This window comes from Haliotis asinina, chromosome 6 (assembly GCF_037392515.1).
Source record: "Haliotis asinina isolate JCU_RB_2024 chromosome 6, JCU_Hal_asi_v2, whole genome shotgun sequence".
Taxonomy (NCBI): Eukaryota; Metazoa; Mollusca; class Gastropoda; order Lepetellida; family Haliotidae; genus Haliotis; species Haliotis asinina.
In genome coordinates this window covers 25,223,124-25,247,843 of record NC_090285.1, presented here as the reverse complement: position 1 = coordinate 25,247,843, position 24,720 = coordinate 25,223,124, and the positions used below count along the sequence as shown (strand labels likewise).

The 24,720-nt window shown below is 39.2% G+C and overlaps 2 protein-coding genes across 2 annotated transcripts; both read right to left on the bottom strand.

The window, feature by feature from the left end:
- Positions 1 to 925: 925 nt before the first annotated feature.
- On the bottom strand, positions 926 to 6,154 carry LOC137287762 (betaine--homocysteine S-methyltransferase 1-like). Its single transcript, XM_067820153.1, has 7 exons — positions 6,142 to 6,154; positions 4,436 to 4,626; positions 4,143 to 4,337; positions 2,923 to 3,034; positions 2,221 to 2,399; positions 1,826 to 1,907; positions 926 to 1,209 (listed from the first exon to the last, which is right to left on the bottom strand). The coding sequence occupies exons 1-7, from the start codon at positions 6,152 to 6,154 to the stop codon at positions 926 to 928; spliced, it is 1,056 nt and encodes a 351-aa protein (XP_067676254.1).
- A 3,589-nt stretch (positions 6,155 to 9,743) lies between these two features.
- Positions 9,744 to 24,688, bottom strand: LOC137287284 (WASH complex subunit 3-like). Its single transcript, XM_067819519.1, has 6 exons — positions 24,513 to 24,688; positions 20,218 to 20,382; positions 19,130 to 19,276; positions 17,439 to 17,540; positions 16,575 to 16,639; positions 9,744 to 15,792 (listed from the first exon to the last, which is right to left on the bottom strand). The coding sequence occupies exons 1-6, from the start codon at positions 24,561 to 24,563 to the stop codon at positions 15,639 to 15,641; spliced, it is 684 nt and encodes a 227-aa protein (XP_067675620.1). The 5' UTR covers positions 24,564 to 24,688; the 3' UTR covers positions 9,744 to 15,638.
- Positions 24,689 to 24,720: the final 32 nt, after the last annotated feature.

Below are 24,720 nucleotides of genomic sequence, written 5' to 3'. Positions count from 1 at the left end.
AATTGAAAAATTTGTCACTGCCTGGTTTTAAAATTGGTAATGCTGTCATAAAACCAAAACAGAAAGTTCGCAATCTGGAGGGTATTCAGGACTCAGTTCTTTGTCTTGATGATCACATTAGTCAAATCTGCAAACAAGCGTATTTCCATATCAGAAACATTGCTCTCATAAGGAAGTACATAAACAAGCATGTGACTGCATCACCCGTCCATGCCTACGTACTATCCCGTCTGGATTACTGCAACGCCCTCTTGGTTGGTCTACCTAAACACCAAATTACAAGGTTGCAACGAGTTCAAAATGTTGCTGAGAGAGTTGTCTCTCGTACCAACAAACGTGACCATATTACTCCAGTCCTTCTGCAGCTTAACTGGCTCCCAGTAGCCAAACGAACTGATTTAAAAATTCTTGTTCTGGCGTACAAAGCTGTCCACGGTATTGCTCCATCATACATCACTGAGTTGATCCAGTGCCATCAGCCAGTTCGTTCTCTTCGTTCTGGTAGTGCCAAGCTGCTAGTCGTGCCACGTACAAGGACAAAGACATTTGGAGACAGATGTTTCGTAAAGGCAGGGACAGTTCTGTGGAATAACATCCCACTGGACATCAGAAGTGTTGAAAACATTTGTTCTTTCAAGAGAGTGCTGAAAACGTTCTTACTCAGGCAGCACTATTTCTCTGAGTGACAGCACCTTGTCAGATGCATACAAAAAGCGCCTTTGAGCAGGACTATCTGGATATTGGCGCTATACAAATCCATATATATTATTATTATATTACTGCTGACAAAAGCACAAAAATGGCGAATGGCAAATGTCTATCAGTATCCCAGAAACTAGCATCGAAAACAAATGTTTACAATGTAATCCAATGTAAGCAAGCAACAGAACCACAAACAAACAACAACACGCACTTTTTAAAAAATCTACTCATTATTACAGCTAACGGTCTCCTTCAAGCCCTGCTGGTAGTATGAGTTGAATGAAGCGTTCTGGCCAAATACATAATGCTGCGACATGTCTGGGGAGTATCTGCTGGCGGGCGGGTGACGCCCGTATCCTTCCGCGACTGTTCGCATAAAACTGGCACTATTTCCGCAACATAGTCCCACGTATTGCACCCCCAAATCAAAAGCAGCCTTGGTGAATTCGGCAATTTGAGTGCGACTGCACAGCTGGGCTGACAGATTGTGGGGGAAGGCCCGTGTACCTAGAAAAGGGGTAGCAATAAATAATGTTTATATAGCATTTTACACAGGTATTAATACCCAAACATTACCCATGGTATTGCATGAACATGGTATCCTAATATTTCAGTTATATCGCATTTGACTATATGCTATACAAGACTTAAGGAATAACTTGTTCTTTTTAAATAGTGAAAAATTATGAGTTCATATATTGGCTGAATCGACAAGAGGTTTGTGATCCCATGAAACCCCAAACATTTGCTATTACACAAATGTAAAGATGTCATACTGAATCAGTTAATTTGGGATTGAGAGCCCCTTTGAATGAATGTCAGTATCTTGACTTTCAGCTAATTACATTAAGCTGGAAGTCACGGAGTTGGTGTATATTTTATGTTTTGTTACAGAAACCATGGTAAATGTATAAATGTGTAATTTCACGACAGTCATTTCTTAGCGCACTGTAGCCATACGTGGTGCCCCAGAGCGTCCTGGAGTCACGTGATCAATGATCAGCAATATGCAGCTCGTACTCTATTTGCAGCTTTGGTCATCAGATAACAACTTGTGTCCAGCAGGATGTGTAATTCAACAGCTGTACATGGAACAATGACGAAATGAAAACGGGTATAGTACCTGTTTCTGGGTCCTTCAGAGACTGCATTGTAGGGAAATCCGCCGTGGTTCGGTAGGTGACGGGCAGGGCAGCAATTGGACCCTGGTAAGCAAATAATGTTTCGAGTGAGTCAGAGAGTTTGAAAGCATGTATATTGCTATATGATGTTGGTATAGCCCATATAATATCAAAGTTTGAAGGGACATCTTAACGGCTTCCGTGAGCAGTATGATTTAACCACGAAATCCAGCTTAGGTCGGCAATGATGGTGACTGGACTTTTGTAATCAGTTAACGTCAACACGGGAAACATTCGTGAGGGTTGCATGGGAAAATGACAAAGGTCAGTTTCTACACCTTGGCTTATCAACACTCGGATGTCCTTCACATTAACCCTACGACCCCCAAGCACCCACCTTGCAAGCCCTCCTCACTTCCTTCATCAGGGCCATGGTCGTCCTCGGGCCCCTGTGACAGTTTAACCCCACCACGGCAGCCCCTGCCTCCTCGAGTCTGCGACACGCCTCCGCCATGGGGACACCGTCATGCGTAGTGTCCACCGTCTGCGGTGCCAGGGTGACGACGGCAGGCATACCTAAGAATAAAGAGCGTTAACATCGCACCACAGTTACAGCAAGCGTGTCTAAAGTACATTCGTATTCAAGGAAACCATCGAGCGATGATGAGCAGATGGAACATCTAAAGTGACACGTGACGTTTCGTCCATTTCTCTAGTGTTATGTAAGCCCTTTATAAGAATCCGGCGCCACTAATTAAGTATAATAGTTAGGAAATATTAATGATTATGTGAGATGAGAAGACACCGCTTTAATTAGACTGAGTAACCCAGCGTGACAATTGACACGAAACATGGGCTCACGTCTTCGGCTCTGACATGATGATTACCTGTGTAGGAGGAACAAACCCACGTGTTGCAGGTGTGAAATGTTTGCCACAGGTCTTCATTTGGCAGATCAATAATCATTTAAACGGGGCGTGTCTAGGACCCTGTTGTCTACAAATCCGCGCACGGGGTACGGCTTGGCCCCAAAGATACCGTATATGCATTAGCTTCAATCTGTAAGGGTCACCAGCTCGTTACAACTGTGGTCACCTACCTTGTCCGTATTTCTTTATAGATTCCAAAGCAATCTCAGCTTCGCCCAGATCACTGAATGTTTCAGCAACAATGAAATCGGCGCCATATTGTCGCGCCCACTCAATTTGCTCCTGAAAACAACAATCAGTTGTCAATTTAAGACCAAAAAAAACCAAACAAACATAAGACAAACAAACAACAGAAAACAATCGTGAACTAGCAGCAGACACCGGTTCCGCAGCTTGATTATACTCAGATGAACAAAACATTACCAGAACTGGGATGCGACCAGAACTATACACACGTGAACCTACAGCTCTAAAGCAAGAGGTCGATGTGCTCCTTCCACATCAGCATGGATGGAATCGGATGCTCATCTCTCGAATGGGTTAGTGAGTAATGAATGACCGAGCACGTAAGTAAGGTAAATAAACTCATGCTTGCAGTTTGAATAATAAAGCAAGACGTTGGTTTAAGGAATGTTCATGCATTGGTTAAATATATTACGCTAGAGACTAATCAGTGTCCTTACTCCTTATATTTGCTGTGAAAACGCTGCAACCCAGTGCACGTGTTTAAGTAAGAATCTGACTCTTGGGCTGAGGGATTTAAACATCACCAAACAAGTTACACAATATACAGATCCCTTCCACAACTGAGTGATATGACCTCCCTATTTTACCTCAGATGATGGAAGCCATCATTGAATGGCCACGGATATCTATATGAGGAACCATCTAACACAGTAAATTGTCGTAAGAACCTTATCAACTCTGTATAATCCACCTCATAAATCTATCTGAACGCGGTAATAACAAATTTTGTATTACAGACAGTCATACAAAATACAAATGGTAATGACACTCCAACGGCGGAGTTAACTCGTCTTAGCTTGACAGTTTCGTGCTCATGTCTTATTGGGTAGTACATCTTGTCTGAAAGCACTCTTACGGGAAAGAGTGAGTGAGTGAGTGAATCAGTGAATCTGATTTTACGCCGCTCTTAGTAATATTCCAGCAATATCTCGGCGGGGGACACCAGAAATGAGCTTCACACATTGCAACCATGTGGGAAACCAACCCGGGTCTTCGGCGAGATGATCGAACGCTATAACCACTAGGCCATTAAGAACCAACGATAGCGGATTAATACGCAGGTTAGTGATGGTTAGACACCCCGCGGCAAAGAATGCGTGCGTTCTCCTGAATGAACAGTTCTGAATGTTTCCTGTGAACTCGCCTTAAACATTGCCTCTGTTTTTTCAATTGAGTCTCTATTGTCTTTCACGTAGACGGTGGTGTTGCAGATGTTTCCAGCCATCAGCGTCCCCGTCTCGTCGGCAACGTCACGTGCTATCTTCAGGGCTTCATGGTTGAGTTTCTCTATGAGATGTTCCTTCCCAATGAGACGGAGCTTCTCACGGTGGCCATAATACTGAAGTATATAAGGGTAAAGTGTGGCGAGCAAGTGTTACCCAAGCCCCGAGGCTATCCTACCACAATAAGCAATAAGCACAAAGACAAAGCTGTTACCGTGAATGCAAGAACAACATCACTTCCAGCGTGGACAAACTCTTCGTGCATGTTCCGGACAAGATTGGGATGTTCCAGCACAACTTCCGGTACGAAACATCCGGCTTTGAGGTAGCCTCTTCTCTCGAACTCAAACACATAGCCCTCTGCGACCAGCACGTTCCCTCCATCAGACAACCGCTCTACTAATCCTAAACAGAAGCAAACCATATCACGGGTGATTTACAACGTTGTTTCTGCTAAGTCCATCTCACGAGTTATTTACAATGTTGTTCCTGCTAAGTCCATCTCACGAGTTATTTACAACGTTGTTCCTGCTAAGTCCATCTCACGAGTTATTTACAATGTTATTCCTGCTACGTCCATCTCACGAGTTATTTACAACGTTGCTCCTGCTTAGCCCACCTCACGAGTTATTTATAATGGTATTCCTGCTAAGTCCATCTCAAGAGTTATTTACAATGTTATTCCTGCTAAGTCCATCTCACGGGTGATTTACAACGTTGTTCCCGCTAAGTACATTTTTAATAAGACTTTTTGGCTAATGGGATACTGGATCATACTACCACAAACTGTACATATTCAGACTGGAATCGGCAACAATTAGGTAGATCGATGCTCGTGATGTTGATCTTTCGACTGTCAGGTTCAGACTCGATGTACAGATTTACAGACAGAATATTGCTGAGTGCGGCGTTAAACTAGAAACAAGTATGTTTCCTACGACAGGTCTCTATATTTCCGAAACTTATTTACCAATATGATAACGGATGAGTTGTATTACCTTTCATTTTTATATAAAACGAAAATTGACAAAACGAATGAACCACAATGTCCAGGTATATCTTTCTTGTGTACACTACACGGGCATGTTTGTATGTGTGCATATGCTCGCTCGTGTTTGTGTAAAGAAAGACGCCACATTCAGTTGGACAAGTAATCTTGATTCATATATCTTTATAAAGGTTTGAAATTATGTAAGTTTATAAAAGTTTGAACTTTGCTTCATTTCATCGTGATTATTTCAGAGGTTTTCAAAAAGAAAGAAGTGTGTGTGAAGAAGCTCGTGAAGCGTTGTACGAGAGGAAGTGAAACATATTTGAGAAGTCACTACCTAAACCTGTGAAAATGTTAACACCTCGGACAGTCAGTATCAATACTGTGAGAACTGGAAAAAGATGTCATGCTGATACGGAGCATTCTAAAAGTGAGTACAGAGCTGTAGTTGATGTCCTCACGCTAGAGAACACCAACACAAACAGAATCCACTACCACACTCAGTGAATATAGCTAGTTTCGAATTTCGAAGTCTCGCTTGCGGGGAAAACAATTTGCCAACGATTAACTCAAGGCTACTATGGGAGGTCAAAGGGTTTTGAGAACTTTTCTTGTCAACAGTGTACACCTCTTCCAGTTATCGCAATATCAATACTGTTTGTTGCGAGGTGTTGCAACTTTCACAGGCATCACATGAATGATCATTATGCAATACCACTTGCGGCAGAGCTGTTAGGTACTGACTTCTCAAAACTTCTGGACCTCCCCTCGTAGATTATAGAGGTCTATGGCAAGGATGACTAAAGAGGACCCGCGTGGAAAAGATCGTTTAAGTGAGACTCCTGTCAGAACGTTCCTGGACAAAAGCAAGTGAATTAAACATACAAAGTATGAAACTAGAAACGTGTCAGTGTTGTAGACCAACCTACCTTGGGCCGGCATTGTGTTGTGCCTTGTGATTAGGAAGACGGGTTATATACAAGTCAGTGCTCATTATGCAACTCTGGATTTGAGGCACATATAACCTCTCTACAACGACCCTGACCTGCAAGGGTCACTGATTACAATAATGTAAATGTATAATTCCGTTTTTGTTCCATAGCAGCTTCTGCACCACGTGCACACCCTCATCAAATATAGAAAAGCAAGAAAAGAGCAAGCATTGAAATATTTAGGAGTTTTCTGTAATAACAGAGACAATGTGAATCAGAGTTGAGAAAAGCAGGTTATCGCGCCGTACCGTGTGTCCTTCCCACCAGCTGTAAACACCTTTCATAACATGATTTAATGTTAGTTTCACATATCTCATACTGGCTCACGCTTTGAAACTGAACGAAAATTAGAACATTCCCCGAAGATAAAGTTAATTTATCATCTTTAAAAAATCCACTTCTACGGACACCAGTTCTTTTTTGTTGTTTAAAGCCACATTCAGCACTTCATCAGCATACCTTCAGTTGTTAAGTCAAAGTAGTAGGATTACATATTCAGGTAAACACAATTGTCTTCTAAATGATAAGGGTCGTACAACATTTTTTCACATAATCAAATGGTATTTGTGTATCGCACCCAGCAATGTTCTAGAAATACCCAGTAGGACATTTCTGCAATGCCCTGTACAGCTAACGGTGCCCGTATGATAACTTTGATCCCATAGCTAACAATGCTTCTTCCAGTAGACACTAACATTTTGTATGGCCGATGTAGGCTTACGCTCACACTTCAGCGGGAATACAAAACTTAGACATCTTGCAAAACTTGACATGTACCCACTACCGACAACAGATTTCATTACATTCTGAATAAAGAAAACCGAGGTCTGGCCGTAATATTCTGTTTGCAGTACAATCAAAGTACAAAGGTCAGATTAGGGTCAACGCTTAAAAACGTTTTTTTTTTTAAAAATCAGAACCTATACACGTGGACATTAATCAAACACCATTACCCTGGATAAGTGCAAAAACTATGGAATACTGTAAGGGACATTCTCGCGATCTCGACCTTTGGAAACAAGCCCAAAAAGCCAAAAGTGCGAGAATGCGAGATCGCGAGAATGTCCCTTACAGTATTCAATAAAATACTCTACATATTCTAGATGCTTGGATAACCATATGTATTGTTATTCATATATTATATTGGAAACTGTATAATATTTAACTCTGATTCTACAAAGACAAACCTGAAAGTGATGTTTGGTAACACTTGACTTACAGTCTCAGAAGAATTCACAAACACGTTACTACCAACAATGTCACCACACTAGCAATCTGATTGACACGTAGTTCTCAATAATGACTATATTGCTTTCTTGAATCACAACCGGGGACCACATACCTACTGAAGCCATCTCTCCTTGAACATCTGCGAATCATTCTGACTGAAAAAGCGTCGAATTGATACAGATTCGAAATCCTCTTGGGACCGGGCTTATTAAAATTGAAAAACATGTGCCTAATACTTTACTTGAATAAATAATCTACCCTCTCTTACTCCCCATGGAGTGCCAGCGTCAGTTCCCGCAGATTTTAAATAGGAGGATTTGTAGATCGAACTTGGCGTCCAAGATAGACCTAATGGTTTTTAATTTTCATAACGATGTTTTTGAAATAGCCAATTACGGCTCGAGAGGCATGGCCACATGGGAATGTCGGATCATGGTATGGTTATTATAATATGGCGGTATCCAGAACCTCCTTTCGATAAAGTTGACAACTGAGTGTACCACGTATTCTGATGAGATCCAGTTGGCAGTCATACGAAACACAACCTCAAACCATCACTGAGCCTCCAGTCATGGACTCAGCTGCTGATCAAGCGCGCAGCAAGCCAATCGGTTTTGGTATATGTTGCAAAGTTTTATGTTTAGAGAGCATTGAGGGCTTGCCAAACTTCCATTTCATACATGTCAAAACATAGATTACACTCCAGACTCGTTTCCTTATGACTGGGTTCCGTCCTATTGTGCAACTTAGTGCAATAACCAGTCAAGAATTTATAAATGTTAATCAGTATGATTTGATACATCCAAGCACTTATATATTGCACCACTAGGCTCCTCCTAATCCCTGTAAACACGTCTTACAGTGTGCTCTGTCGTACAGCGAGCTATGATAAACGGAAACCTGGAAATCTCAAAACGACGCTCTGCCGCTCGAAAAGTGTGGCGATCTAGTACGGAACTGACATTACAATATCATTGATTATCAACTACAATGAATAGACGCAGAAACCACATAGCAGGTGTAACCAGTGAGCCAGATGCATTTTACGACCTCATCCAACAGGTACAGGCTGTGAGTCGACGTCGCTACGGTTGTTTTCTGACTTAAGTCAAACATCTTCCAGTTAAGTGAGTGAGTGAGTTCGGTTTTACGCCGCTTTTAGCAATATTCCAGCGATATCATGGCGGGAGACACCAGAAAATGGGCCTCACACATTGTACCCATGTGGGGAATCGAACCCGGGTCTTCGGCGTGACGAGCGAACGCTTTAAGCACTAGGCTACCCCACCGCCCCATTCCAGTTAAACCTACCCCGGCCCAGTCTTACGAGTTAAGTAGAAATTGCCAAAACTTAAGCCTAAGCTGCTTTATGAATATGACTTAAGTAAAATCTTAAAACTTAAGTCAGAAAAAGTGAAAAACTTAAGTTTTATTTCTGTCTTAGTTCTTTTATGAATATCTCCCCTGAAGTGTTATCGTTTGACGTTTGATGATTTCAAGAACTTGTTATTTCAGCTAGAATTGTTAAAAGTGTTCTGACAACGTGTTGTTTGTGGGTATTTGGGGGAAGAATTAGTAAACAACATCCTTTGTGTACAAAAATCCTTTTAAAGAATGGGCTTTTTATATTATTGTAGCTATGCCCCTGACAATGTTCCCCAGGCCAACAGCAAACATCCACTTTACGATGGTTCTGGTGGAGGGCAGGACGACGTTCCCCAACACCAGAAATCCAGTAATGTTCAAGTCGGCACCGATGTCGATACAGCACCGATGTCGATACAGCACATCCTAATAGTTTGTCATCATGATTTCTTAAGGTTTTCGTCTTGCCATGCTAAGCAGAGAAGGTACACTTTTTAATACTGTCGTACCTTAAATAGGTTTAGAAAACGGTAGTATACATTCTGTAATTATGAAATATCTCAGTGTGCTTGGCGCCCTCGAAACACTTGAACATACAGCCCACAGTTGTTGAAATATTGTACGAAGCATGTGATTTACACATGCATTCCAATGTAATCGCTTGTTAGGACCAACGTTATGAAGTAACTGCTCCCGAATCCAGCGGGATTCAAACGCATTGAACAAAGACAAGTGTTGTCCTTGTTGGGATAGGCATTTGATTTTCAGTTTCACCAGTTTCATTAGCACTGCAGCTACGCTCATGTTTACAGATGGCTTAGCTGATGACACACAACCAGGCTGCAACGTATGATCACTCGACTTTAGGTCAAGCTGGCCTTAATTATAGTCTTCGGTCACACCACAGACGGTATTTCATTTCATAAATAACACAACCATGGCTGTATGCTTCAAATGTACATAAACAGCACATCTTTATTCATCTTATACACAATCAACCATTAACATAACACTACATTATTTTCAAACATTCTGCATTAAACAAATGGACCATTTTATCACTTGCTATTCAGTACTCTCAGTACGAAGTCACAGAATAGGGATTCCTGAATTCTCCAATCCTCAGCTTGTCTTGAAATGTGTTACAGGATTCAAAGAATGTACATCAGTGCTGCATCGTGCTATACAATATTAAATTAAAGTGTAAATAAATGAATGAGTTGGTCTCATTCCAATCTACAAAGAACAGTCCAAATACAATATCAGATTGCTCAATATTTAAGCTCCCTGACGATGTTACTAAGATACACATTGCATGAGTATGGTAAAAGCTTAATGTCCTATTGGAAACGTAGTTCTCAGACAAGTAGCACTGTCACCATGACCATCTATCTCCAGAACAAGTGGCTGCATATTATGGCAATAGTCTCACGTCCCTGAACCATATTTTCCCTTCCACCCAGCCCTTTCTGTCAAACAAAACCTCTAAATAAAGCCAGTTGAGATTTCCTCAGTTTCAGAATCTCCTATTTCACTCGGGCTCAGTTGCAGTTCAAATGAATTTCTTTGTTTCTTACAACAATATATACTTTCAAAGGAGAAGCATTAATCTGCAGGTAATGGAATGATCTGATCTGATCCCCTCTCTTGAGATCACATGTGATGGTCCAACACTTTATCCACTTTCCTAGTGATGATGAACTCTCACTGATTGCTCTCCCATATTCTAACAATGCCTTACATAAGGGTGTTTTTGAGAGTTCTCATCATACATCATAACCCTCAATGAAACTAAAACAAACCCTTTTCAAAATGTACATTCCGCAAAACTGCCAAAATCAGAACATTAACAAACATTTTTCATGCTTTTGTATGTACATAATACATGACAAACATTATGAAATAAGATATAATTTCTTATCATTTGATTTAACAGCAAGCACCTAACACAAAAACAGATTAGACATTTTTAGAAACTAACTGTTATTATAATAGCTGGCAACTATGTCAGGTCACAAACTGTCATAAAACTAAATATATACAGCATCTTATTTTGTTGGCTGAGATGGCACTTTGGAACACAAACCAACATGTCTGTTTTATAACCACTTATAAAACGACGACCTATAAGCAGATAGCATGGAATGTTTGACCTGGTTCTCATATCTAAGGTCAAAAAAGTTCCTCTACGTGAATTGATTGAAAAATTAACTTCACCATCTTGCAAATGTCACATAAAATATATGTCATTATTTGTTTTTGTCAAGGTCACATAAGTGCACTAGTTAGTAGCTGACAGATGAAAACAGTATATCTGATATGAAATCCAAGTTTCATTTTTTATGTTTATAAACACTGAGTGTTGGAATGGTACAAGGGCACTTCAACAAAGTTCTCGATTAGTCATGATGAGATGAGTGAAATTTATATAATGGTGAGATATATGTACATTGATATGGTAGCATTTGAATTTGGGGGAAAATTTGAGGAAATGCCCGATTGGTGACATTAGCGACTCTTGTATTAAAGTGAGAGGTACATTGATGTGGTATTATTTGAACTCTTTTGGAGGATTTCAGGAAATGCTCAATTAGTGATATTAGTGAAATGATCTTAACTAGTCCAAGATTATTCATGCAAAAATAGATATTATTACCAGCATTCTGGACTCTGGTTTCCAAAGGAAGCAAATTGGACTGCTGAGATAAACTTATACTTGATAAAGTTTCACCAGTGATAAGTTGTTGAAGGATATATAAATGCCATTCATGAAGAAAAGTCATTTCTACCCAGTACTACTGAAATTCAGAAGAACAATTTAGACTTATACAGTGACCAAGTGAATTCAAGGAGAAGATTACACTATATTGTAATACTTATTTTGCTTGATATCACCACTAGAAACAGGTTCTGTCAAATAATCCACTGCAAACTGATTAGAGTGGTGTGATTTACAAGCTCATAAAGTAAGTAGATTAATATCCATGTACTTGGGACGCTGTCCTTGAGGACACCCTTCTTTATCTTTTCAAATGTACCAACTATGATGCTATAAGAAACGATTTATTTTATTTTAAGTGGGTATAACATAAATGATGGTCTGTATGGTAACCTTGAATTACCCAGATATGTAAAACATGAATCAGTATCAAATCAGTACATAATGTTATTACCACCTCACAGAGATTTAATCAGTGTTATGTTTTTGTCTGGCTCTTTGTAGAACTAAAAATAGTTTTGCTGTATGAATGTTTTTTACTCATGTACAATTGTATGCATAATGTTATTTATGGTATCATGTACTAATGTGGGTACCAGCTTGTCAATAAGAGCAAGGAGGACAATGTGATTGACTCGCAAAGTGTTGCGTAAAGTTAAAGGTGAATGAGTGAGTTACATTATATGAACTTTTAGCAATATTCCAGAAATAGCAAGGCAGACACCAGAATTGGCTTCACAGAATCACACATTCTACCCATCTGGGGAATCGAACCTGAGGTTTCAGTGTGACAAGTTAACGCTTTAACCACCATCTCACCCAATCGCCTTCACCGATTTGAAAGATTCAGTTTAAGTTAATGCCCTTTGTGTACAGCACTCAAATAACGTCACAAATAAACATTCAGTCTTGTTGCCAAAGCATGTGATTAGAGAGTGAAATATTTCCTTTTTCAATTTTCCAGTTTAGCATGATTGTCATACACTAGTGTTAAAAGTCTGGGGCCTGATGCACAAAAGCCTTTGTATCACTAAGGATATAGTAAAACTTGTCACAACTTTAAGACAAAAGTCAGAAATAGGGTTCTTGAAAGTCATTATCACCATTTCTTGCTTTCAAAATGGAGTGTCCTCATGCCTTGTTGCCAGAATTAAATTCACTTTTTATTGTAAACTCTAATGTATAGCATATGAACGCTTTGTGGATCAGGAGCCTGGTCCCCAGACTTGAAAGCTTCTGGAGTAAAAGTTTGAGGGCCACAGTGGTTTGGAACAGTAGCTTGTCTTGTGTAAGTCCACACAGTGTATGTATTGTTACATTGAGTTAAGTTATTTCAACAGAAACTCATCACTTCTAAATGTCAAGTTAATATGTTGGTATGTCATATGTTGGCGAACCATTAATACAATACACATCTGTATCCTACTTATACAAATAAATACTACAACATATGTATATACATGTATATATTATGCCAGTTTCACACATTCATGGGAAGCCTTAAACATGTGACAAAAATCAATTCGTGATAACTAATAAGTTGATAATTTGTTCCCTGGCTCTGTGAGAGAGTGAGTAGGTTTAGTTTTATACCTCAATCAGCAATATGACACTACAGCTATATGGCAGTGAGTGAGTGAGTGAGTGAATGAGTGAGTGAGTGAGAGAGAGAGTTTAGTTTCATGCCGCACTCAGCAATATTCCAGCTATATGGTGGTGGTCTGTAAATAATAATCGAGTCTGGACCAGACAATCCAGTGATCAACAGTATGAGCATCAATCACAACAACTGAAAACCGATGACACGTGTGAACCAAGTCAGCGAGCATTACCACCCAATCTCATTAGTCGCCTCTCGCGACAACATGGGTTACTGAAGATCAATTCTAACCCAGATCTTCCTGTGTACCACGGTTCTGTGACAGTTGGGTGATACCCTTTAAATCAGTGCAGGTCTTAAACAGAGCCTGTCAGTGAAAACTTATGTCAGCTTCCACACATACACTGAAGAAGTGCAAACTTCAGGGTACAGGTGAAAAGTGTAGTCAAATTAAATCCTGTTATCCTGGCATGCTTTTCTAGGTGAAACTGCTTCAGAATTAAAGAAATACTGAATATAGTGAATAATATATATTTTTCAACAAAGGTTTAGCAGGAAGCACATTATCCAACAATTATCTAAATTAACGAATCAGTTAATATAATGTGACTCACACGAAGCGTGAATGTTTCCAAGAACTACATATACTGATGGAAATAATTGGTAGAACATCAATACAACACAGTGTCCATTTACTCATTTTCAAACTTTCACCTACAATGCAATACAAAGCTTGTAAAGGAACTGAAAGAGAAGAATGGGACGGTTTCAAATTTATGTGTTCCATTCTTTGTTTATGTCAGTATATATTCCACTAAGTAAAACAGGACAGTATCACACAGCAACTGCCTTTGCAGGTACATAGAGAGAAACACAATGAGGCTGTTATTTGGCAGCTGGTGTGCACGATTATGGCTCACAGAGCAATGCCCCTTGAAAATGTGCATTAAACCTTAATAGCATTACAAGATTACAATCAATCTGGAAATTTGGAATGTGAAATACATTTCTTGATTTAATCTATAATTTAATGTTATCATTATTATTAGTAATACTATTATAGGTATTATTAGAACGAGGAAGACAGCACCTGTGCCAACATTGCGCACACTGGTAGGTGTAGGATTTTCTACACGATACACTCTGCTAAACCTGCAAGCATGACATAGCCTAATTTTGACATTTCAGAAGCACAACATTTTGTGTTGTCAACAGGGATGGAGAAATCCAAAAACTGACACTAACTCACTGTGCTGAGTTGGAGAGAAATCGAACCGAGACTCCAGGATTATGTACAAAGATGGGTGAGTTTAATCAGAGACTATCGGTATATGGTCTCTGGTTTAATTCAAGCAAAAAGAGTTGTTGAGACACAATATGTCTGTTACTAACATGGCAAACACACATAAATCTGATGTAGAGACTCACCAGAGATTAAAGCCAATGTTCCAGGGGAGGTAAGGAGGTATCAACGATGTAACTTACAACGATCAGAATCCCATCACATGCTGTTTGACAGTCTTGTACAGCCCGCAAAACTCAAAACTTGGTCCCCACTCCCCACCTCTTAAAAATCAAAACATCATATATAAACAAACAACATCATGGTACATCTGAGACATGCCATGAGAAGGATGAAACTCATATGTGCTGTTTCTGGTATACAAGCACTAATATGAACTTTGTGTATATGATATTCTAATTTACTCAACAAACAATACTTTGTCACAGTGTTTCATATGATAGTTATAATGCATTATGTAACAAGATCCACTTATCTGGATTGAAAGGCTGATTATCCAGATTCTCAATAATTTGCTCTTCTTCTACCCTTACAGTTGTCAGTGGCCGATGTTTTTCATGGAGTTGGCAACTCAGTCATCACACAGACAATATTTTTAAAACTTTCAAGTTCAACAGTACTAGAAAGTACTGATAAAAATACTTAAACAAAATTCATCTCACACTTTGACCTTGTGGTAGTCACTGCACTTTGCAAATTCCTGAGGCATGGGAGTTAAATGACTCAAAACATACTGTTCAAACCCTTTCCAAAATGAATTGTGAAGTATGTCTAGTTTTAATACAACACAGACTTGGAACACTGAAAATCAAGCAACCAACGAAAATAGGCATCTTGGGACCACGCTGCTTTTGATCTGGCCTCAGATTCTGTAATGTGATTACACAGACTTAGACTCCAAAACAGAACCAAGAAATTCCAGCCTAATCTGGCATGGTGGAAACTGGACATTTTATAGTCATTTAATTGCCTTGCATTCAAAACTTGAGCATTTTGAACTTCACGCTCTCACCTACACTGTCATACAAACTATCAGAGAGCATGTTCTAATTATGGCACTCATGTCAAACAACCAGTCCATGCTACTGATGTGGTGGATCATGAGCAGGTACTGTAAGTTTGTTTGTCACCTCTACATTGTAATATGTCAGATTAATCAGGAAACTGTGGAATCGGTACAACATGATGGAGTTTGAGGAATGATGTATTGCACAGTATCACCAGTCTTCATCACTGTCACCACGTCTATCACCATCATCATCGTCGTCATCATTGTCATCACTGAAGTCATCACTGTCACTCTTGTTTCCTCCACCACCGCCTCCACCGGATGAGCTTCCTCCACCATCAGGTGCTGGGGCATCAGGGTTGCTATGGCAACACAGAAGCAGACAGAATCAAGGGATAGATCAAGCTTTTTGCAGTTATGTGTGCACTGCTTCACTATACTGGCATGCAAAAACACTCTTGAACATTCATTATTGTGGAAGAATGGATTAAACTCAAGACAGCCACATACTGAGCTGAATAAGAACACAAATCACCATTTGAAACTCAACTTGGCAGAGATCCAGTTAAGGTGTGCATTTGCATATTTTACTCAATAAAAATCAGATTTACTCAAATAATTTCAAATCTGGGAGTACAAAAAAACATGTCAGAATCACTTAAAACCCAATAGGTCTACAAAACCTTGTGTACTTTACTCAATTAACTATGATGACTTGCATAGGATGCGTCATGGCGCCCACACTCTATAACAGCATTGGCTAATGGTAAGCGATGCCTGTGTATACACATACTACTATAGCTGTAGCCACTGTCCGGGTTTTACTTGAATAGTCACATGACTTCCACGTTGAGTATTTAGAAATGACTGTCAAATGTTGGGCAATATGACAATTACAATTACTGAAAAAAATCATTCTGCCGAGATGCATTCATATTTATATATTTAGAAGAGTTAAGTACTCAATAAGGATAAGAAGGTCTGTGTAAAAGTACTCAATTCTTTTTACTAGTGGGAGTATACAAAATGCTAGTTACTCCTCAAAAATGCAATTACTCATACATAAACAGACATGGGAGTAAATGCTCAGTTGCTTGAAAAATTATCTGGAGCTCTGACCTGGACCTTTGTGTCAGATACTTACTCAAGTAAATCTGGGTTCAGTCCTTCAGCAATCATCTTGTTCTTAACAGCCATAGCTGGGACCCCCTGAAGTAGGAAACAGAGTGAGGTTTTGAGTGAGTGAGTGAGTGAGTGAGTGATTTTTTGAGTGAGTGAGTGAGTGAGTGAGTGAATCCCATGTTTAGCAATAATCGAGCAGCATCATGGTGGTGGACAACAGAAATGGTCTTCACACTTTGAATGAGAAATACAGCAGGTGTGAGTTTACTTATACGCCATACACCACAAATCAGCAAGCCCTGGAAACAATGGAAATGATAAAATGGGTACCCTCTGACATAGGAATGAAGGCAAATGACAAAATAACTGTGAATGATAACGCCCCACATTTATGTTACATGTAAGTAATTTTGTTTTGACAATTTCAGAGGTAAATTAAGATCATAGTTAATGAAGAGGGAAACAAGGATGAAGAACCTTTAAGAAACTCAACACGTCTCAAGGAATAATTGTGTTGATTATTTAGATCAGTTTCAGTTCCTATTGTCATAGATGATTAAGTCAAACAGGTGAAATACTGTGTTTTTAATTCTGGACTTTAAATGGAGAGATTAAAAGGTATGCCTCACAGTATTTCAGAATAAGCATTATGTGACGAAATTAAAGATGGCTGTTTGGCAGCAATACGAAATTTGCATGAATTTGATAACTTTATGATCAGGAATACCTTTTAAGTACTACAGCAGTTCTTGAAGTTTGATAAATGCAGTCAGTGGATGACATCCAATATCATATCCTGAGAAAGACTTTATATTTCTTGGTATAACTGGCATAGAGGCTTAAGTGTTGCTAAGAATGAATGTAAGCATAAGACCCATTCACTCACCACTTGAACCATCTTGAAGAACCTGGCATAACTGGGATGTTGTGATACTGTCATTGTTGGTTTTGCCTCCTCTGCTGCTGCTGCTGCTCCAGGATCTCCTGGCTGAAGGAGGAACAAAGTCACAAGTGAGCAGATGAACCAGGTGAGGCAATTTTTTAAGTAGTTCTGGATGAAAGAAATGCTGTCATTCCAGGCCCGTGAGTGAGTGAGTGAGTGAGTGAGTGAGTGAGTGAGTGAGTGAGTGAGTGAGTGAGTGAGTGAGTGAGTGAGTGAGTGAGTGAGTTTAGTTTTACGCCGCACTCAGCAATATTCCAGCTATATGGCACCGGTCTGTAAATAATCGAGTCTGGACCAGACAATCCAGTGATCAACAGCATGAGTATCGACCTACATAACTGGGAACTGATGACGTGTCAATCAGCGAGCCTGACCACCCGATCCTGTTTGTCCCCTCTTAAGAGCATAGTAGCCCTTTATGGCGGGCATGGGTTATTCTACCCCAGATCTTCACAGGTCCCCATGAGAGAGAGACAGAGTACAAAAGTGATGACCTACCCCTAGAACAAAATGGGTGATACCTTAAAATCATCAGAAAAGAACCTACCCCAACCCCCCATAAAAACTTTTTATGAAAAGAAGACTTTTTATGTTATAACAGCATATGTCACACTAATTTATAGATAAATGTTGGTGTAGTGTAAATATGCTCCAAGACCATAACCAGTGTGACTAAACATTCATATTTACCAACTAAAGACCTAATAAATCAACATGCCTATACCAAAAACTGTTTTAACCTTTCAGATACATGTTTCAGTCAAAACATCTGACTCCTAAGCCCACACATGACTAAAATACAGACTAAAAGAGAAGAATACAGACATAAATTTACAATACAAAATGACAAAAATTCTATGTTTTGCATTTCTAAATCTGTGGCACTGGAGTCAGATTAAGGGCAAAAGAGGTTTGCAAAATGTGACAAAAGCCACATCTTGACATGAATCCAGTTGCAGTGTTTGACAAACTCACAATCAAAATTTGAAGAATATTGCAGTGGCTTCATTTGTGGGGCTGATGACAGGATTATACTATAGTCTTATATATGGAGATACAAACACTATATATTGCATTAAAATTGAGGATGACTGTTAATATATTACTGTACATCTAAAATATATTTTTTTTCAAAAAGGTAAAAGCGAATGGATCTGAGATTTTCAAGTTTGCTATGGACCCAAAATCACAATGCATCTGAACTCAATCTGAACCCCATAAAAGGATAATCCTGCAAAAAGATTAAAGACATTACTGTCATGTTGTAACTAGAGCAGATGGGGCCTACGTGGGCTGGTCAAAAAACTCTAAGCCTACATAGCTTCTAGATTGGTAACACCAGCTAATCTTAGGACTTGTGTGTATACCCCAGTATGCTTCAAGGACCTGTTGCTTTTGAACTAACTGATCTATTTGAGTAAAATAAATGGAAATGTTGATGAAGAACACTGTCAAACAACACTTGTAAGATAAGTTGGTGTCACCAGTCTAGAAGTTATGTAGGCTTAGAACTTTTTGACCAGTCCTCATACAACAGTTTCAAACTATGGAATAATGAACATAAAAATGCTTCCCTTGATGGCCAATCAGCTGTGGGAAATGGTCCAGGATTTATTGGTGGACTGAATACTCACAGCTGTTGATGGTGCAGGTGCCGCTGTGGCAGATGAAGCAGGTGCAGCTGTAGTTGTAGAAGGCGTGGCAGATGAGTCAGTTACAGTGGTTGTAGTACTGCTGCTTGCTGCCACTGTAACATTCTCAAGGCCTGGCACTGAAGACAGCTGTGGGACATATCCAAGACATGTGTTGATCAGACTAAATTCACAGGGATAAACTAATTTCCACATATCTTCTCCAAATGTTTCAAAAAGGAAAAGAAACTCTTGCGATAATTATACTCTGAAGGCCATGTCTAACACAGCATGTATGTTAAATGTATGATACACAAGAGCTGTGCCTTGTCACATGTGGCGGTTGGTCGACCTGATATCTTAGCCAGAAATTAAATATTGTATGTATATAATGTGTGACATGAAGATAAAATAATTTTCTTCTATGCATGTCATAATTCCTGCAATGAGAACAACATCACCCATCACTTAACCAGCTGTAACATGGACCCAGTATGTGCTGTCTCCCATGCACCAATCACTGGCTCCTTAGCCGTACATTTTGTGTAAAGTATGCTGCATTTATTCATTATGGTTGGGCAATATAGTCAATGCATCATGTTTTTCAATTAAACCACAACTTAGGGAAGCTTAATGCATGAGAGAAGACAAGACCTAGGTCAAAGACATTTAAAACCTCACTGAAGTCAGGCATAATATTGCTGGAGAAATATTTCACTTGTAATATTGAAATGTAAACTGCTGCAGATCTTATGCAGGGATTAGGAAGAACTTTGACAATGGGTCTTTTTCAGGATTATTAGCCATTTCCTGAATTTCGAATGGGCTGCTGCCCTTGTATCAATAGCAAACTTCCAAATTTTGATGGGCCATTTTTCATTCTAATGTGCAAAATGGCCCATGGCCCCTGCCTTTCCCAATCCTTGCCTTTCCCAATCCCTGCCTTTCATCGGAGCAATGATACACAATAGCTTTCAAAAAGTGGTCACATGTTACATTTGGGATTAAACTTTAATGGTAAAGTACATCTTCTAGTACTTTTCGGGACTGAATCTCATGTGTCACTTGAAAATACCTGTAGAATAGTTTACCTTGGCTTCTAGCAAGCTCATGGAAATCTCCAGGTGCTGGATCCGGTTGGAGAGATGCTCCAGTTTTTGTTCACATACTCCTGAGAATCGATTTAAGAAGCTGGCAGTGTGTGTTATGAAGTGATTGATGAATGCTATGGTCCTCTTTTGATGTATAGCTTCAACCTTAGATAAATACAAATATACTTCATCATGTGATTACATAAATCAAATGGATCTTTCAGAAATGCAGGCTAAGTAAACTTAGCCTCAGTACTTTTCATTACATTCAACTACTGAGAATAACAAAACCTGCAAAAATAGACATTCGCACATACCTTTTGAACTTTTTATCTCGAAAAGGTTTGTACCCAAACGATTCTGAAAGTTATTTAGTGTACGCTCGCTTTCGGGTGATACACACGACACACGTTACAACCATGAGAAAAGGGAGTACACAGTCGCTGAAAATAGCGTTTTTAGCAATATTCAAGGATGTCATCTTGCAGAAATATTAGCTAATGGTAATGATGTCAACAGAAACTCTAAAGGGTATATACTGCAGGTCAATTAACTGTGTTATATGCAGATTTTTGTAGTGGAGAGATCTGTGTCAGTGACCTTAATATTTAGTAAGTCTCTCCGATCCCTAAGTAGTAGCCGTTGTCCGATTGATTAAATCTGTTTAATTGTCTCGCATCTGACTGGACGGTCATAGATTGCTCAAAGGTTACCTGACGCGACCCTCTACTAAGGTTTGTTAGGGTGCCAGTCAAATCGCCCCAGCAACAAAACGCCCCAGCAAATTTGGTCAAATCGCCCCAGATATCTGGTCAAATCGCCCCAGGTTTGGTCAAATCGCCCCAGATATCTGGTCAAATCGCCCCAGCGGGGTAGTCAAAACACCCCAGTTTATTCAAAATGGTCTGATATATGCCATAAATGCATGGTTTTGTCAACATCCATACTATACTCTTCACCTAATATTATGTGTTATATTATTAGTAATATCCCATGCCTAAGTAACACGGTAATACCAATTATTTGGTAAAGAATTACAATCTGTATAAAACTTCCATGTTACAGCCTTCACATAATACTATGTAGTAATGTTTCTGATAAATATTTAACTAGTAATTGATAAGAGCAAAAGTAATATTCATGGATAGACAACACTTATAACACCAATTATTTGCATGTTATCTATGCTTTTGTAAATTACAAGAATTAAATGAAAGGCTTGTATAAAATGTTTTTTGGCCGTAAATGCACAGTTTTTGTCAGCAAGTATGGTACTTAATGTATATCAAAACAATCTACAGCTGCTGTTGTCAAAACGTGCGGCCGTAAATGCATAGGTTTTCTCAACAAGTATAGTATAATACTTATGAAAACAATTTGCTGGGTTTTTTTTGATTACTCTTGCCAAAACGTGAGGCCATAAATGCATTGGTTTTCTCAACAAGTATGGTATAATACTTATGAAAACAATTTGCTTGGTTTTTTTTTAATTACTCTTGTCAAAAAGTGAGGCCGTAAATTCATAGGTTTGGTCAACAAGTATGATATAAGACTTATCAAAATAATTTAGAGCTTTTGTAAATTAGTCTTGTCAAATAGTGTGGATATAAACAGGCTATTAAAACATGTTAACTAATTGATATTCAATGTTGTGTTTAGGTAGAGTTGAGGCTCTGCATTGTATAAATTGATTTGGACTGAGGGTATGCCATTCATTTCTTCCAACTGACAAGATGACCACCAATTGCAGGAAATGTTTTTTTTGGAAGTAAGTGTAGGCCAAGAGGCAATCTCGTGTGACACACAAACTCTGTGGAACTAAAGTTTCTAAGAAGAAGTACGAGGAAGCAGACAGGACAGGTTCCCCTATACCCTTTACATGCACCATCTGCAAAGAGACACCAAGAGAAAGCAGTCACATAGACCACTCATTTCATGGACGACTGGAAAGCATGATGACAGAAATAGTGGGGACGGTTACTTTTGATGTCAATCTATCTGCCATCGACAGTGTTCCCAATGAAGATACTCTTCACAGCAGTGGAGACACACAAAACCTCTCAGACATACTTGAAGAAGACATTCAAGAAAGGTAAAAACAATGAATATCTATTATATCATTTACCTGTGATACATCACTAATTTCCAAATAGTTGCAACAGTCTTGTAACAAATCACTAAATATTTCTTTGTATGTACAGGTCAGTGGCTGAGGACCACATTACTTCTGCCGTAGATGATATCCCTGAAGATGCAAGCAACACATGGACTGTCCTAGAAACAGGCACACAGAGGGGCAAGAAGAGACTTGTTGATAGCTATGGACATATCTATGTTGTAAAGGTTTGTGTGTTTGTCAGTTTCGTCATCTCTTTTATGTAAATATATTTTGTTAATTGTAAGTTGTATATTAGCCAGTGGCATCCCTGCGTTATTACAGTTACTTTACTGTTTATTCCATTATCAGAGAGAGAACATCAAGCAGACCAACTGGAGATGTAGTGTCCGCAACAAGAAGAACAGCTGTCCTGCTACTGTCACGCAGAAGGGAACACACTTTACACAAAGTGCCAAGTCGCACAACCATACTGCTAACCCTGGCAAGTTACAATGCAAGGACCCAATGGATCTACAAGAGAACCTGTCCTCCTTCAAGCCTATCTTGCTTCCAACAGACAAGAAGAACAAACAATCACATTGAAGGTCTATAGCTCTTCCATAAATATTCATGAATTTAATAAGAGTTATGTTGAGCATTACAACACTCCTTTTAAAATTACCTCTCCAGGTGGGCACCGGCGTCTAAATACAAAAGTCGGTGAGCAACACCTACATCGGGAGGCGTCCCTGCTCCCAATCAAGATCCTTCTTCTGAAGGAAAGCAAATTGAGAGCAAGAATCAAGGAACGATCAACTAGATTCCAGAGGGAGATGTTTGCTCTGTGGACAGAGTTCAAGGAGGACCAAATTACAGTCCAGCAGCTCCTGTCCAAAGTTAGCCGCATTCATGGACCAGCCTGCCATACAGACGAAATTTAATAAGAAAGACATGTGATTTCCTGTATGAGGAACTTCATTATGAGGATTATAAAATCTCAGTAGACAAAGCTGTAGACTGTTTTTATATAAGTACTATACCAAACTTATTATGATTAAACAATGTCAAACAAACAACTATGCATGCACAGCATTTACTCGAAACATTTTATACAAATCATTTATTTAATTCAGATTGTATTTCTTTACCAAATAATTGGTATTACTATGTTGACAAAGATCTAGACTCTTTTTATGTAAGTATTATACCAAACTTCTTGTGATTACACAATGCCAAACAAACAACTATGCATTTACAGCATTTACAATAAATATTTTATACAAGCTTTTTAGTTTATTCAGACTGTAATTCTGTACCAGATAATTGGACATATGGTGTTGCCTAGCCATGGGATATTACTAATAATATAACACATAATATTAGGTGAAGCATATAGTATGGATGTTGACAAAACCATGCATTTATGGCATATATCAGACCATTTTGAATAAACTGAATAAATATATTGACTACCCCGCTGGGGCGATTTGACCATACCTGGAGTGATTTGACCAAATATCTGGGGCGATTTAACCGAATTTGTTGGGGCGTTTTGTTGCTGGGGCGATTTGACTGGCACCCGTTTGTTAGACTCTGTGGTGGAGTGTAACATATAACACTGAGACTAAATTTACTTAGACTGTTCAGAAATGATTCTCGTTCATGGAAACCAGAAGAAGAGAATACACTTTTATTCTCTTTCTGTCACTATTTCTTACAATATTTATTTTTTGTTTGTTTGTTATCTAACGCTACACTCAGACATATTCCAGCTATAAGGTGGCGGTTTGTAAATAATTGAATCTGGACCAGACAAACACATGATCAACAGCATGCATAATGATCTATGTAAATGAGACACGATGAACATTAAACTTTTTGTCAAGAAGGTCAGCGAGCCTGATCACGCGATCCCGTTTGAAGAATGGTTACTGAAGACCAGTTCTAATCCGGATCTTCAGAATAGCACCCGTTCCAATGAGTTGAATGACCCTTTCATATACAGTGGCAATATTTTCATCACACACAGCTTATGAGAGGAAACTTATCTGACAATAAACAAAAACGGGACACACAAACTGTCAACGTAAAAAAAGTGAGATCCAACAGACTTATTCTACACAGATCAAAGACTTAGACACGATGTCACGATTTGCTTTTCATATGAGAAAAGGTCAGTATATATTTTTGTTTAAACCTTTGTGTAATCCACTCCTGGGCCGACAAGAGGAAGGCCGTCAGCGTCCATGGCACCAGCTTATCGCTTTCAAGTGTTAGTCTGAGTTATGAGCTGATAGAATTCAGCTTAACGTGGAAGTGAATCTCCCGGCTGAGTCAATCTCGCCAGACATAAGGGGAGGAGCACGAGTGTTTACTAACGAAGGTGAAGGACATGTAGTGCCCCG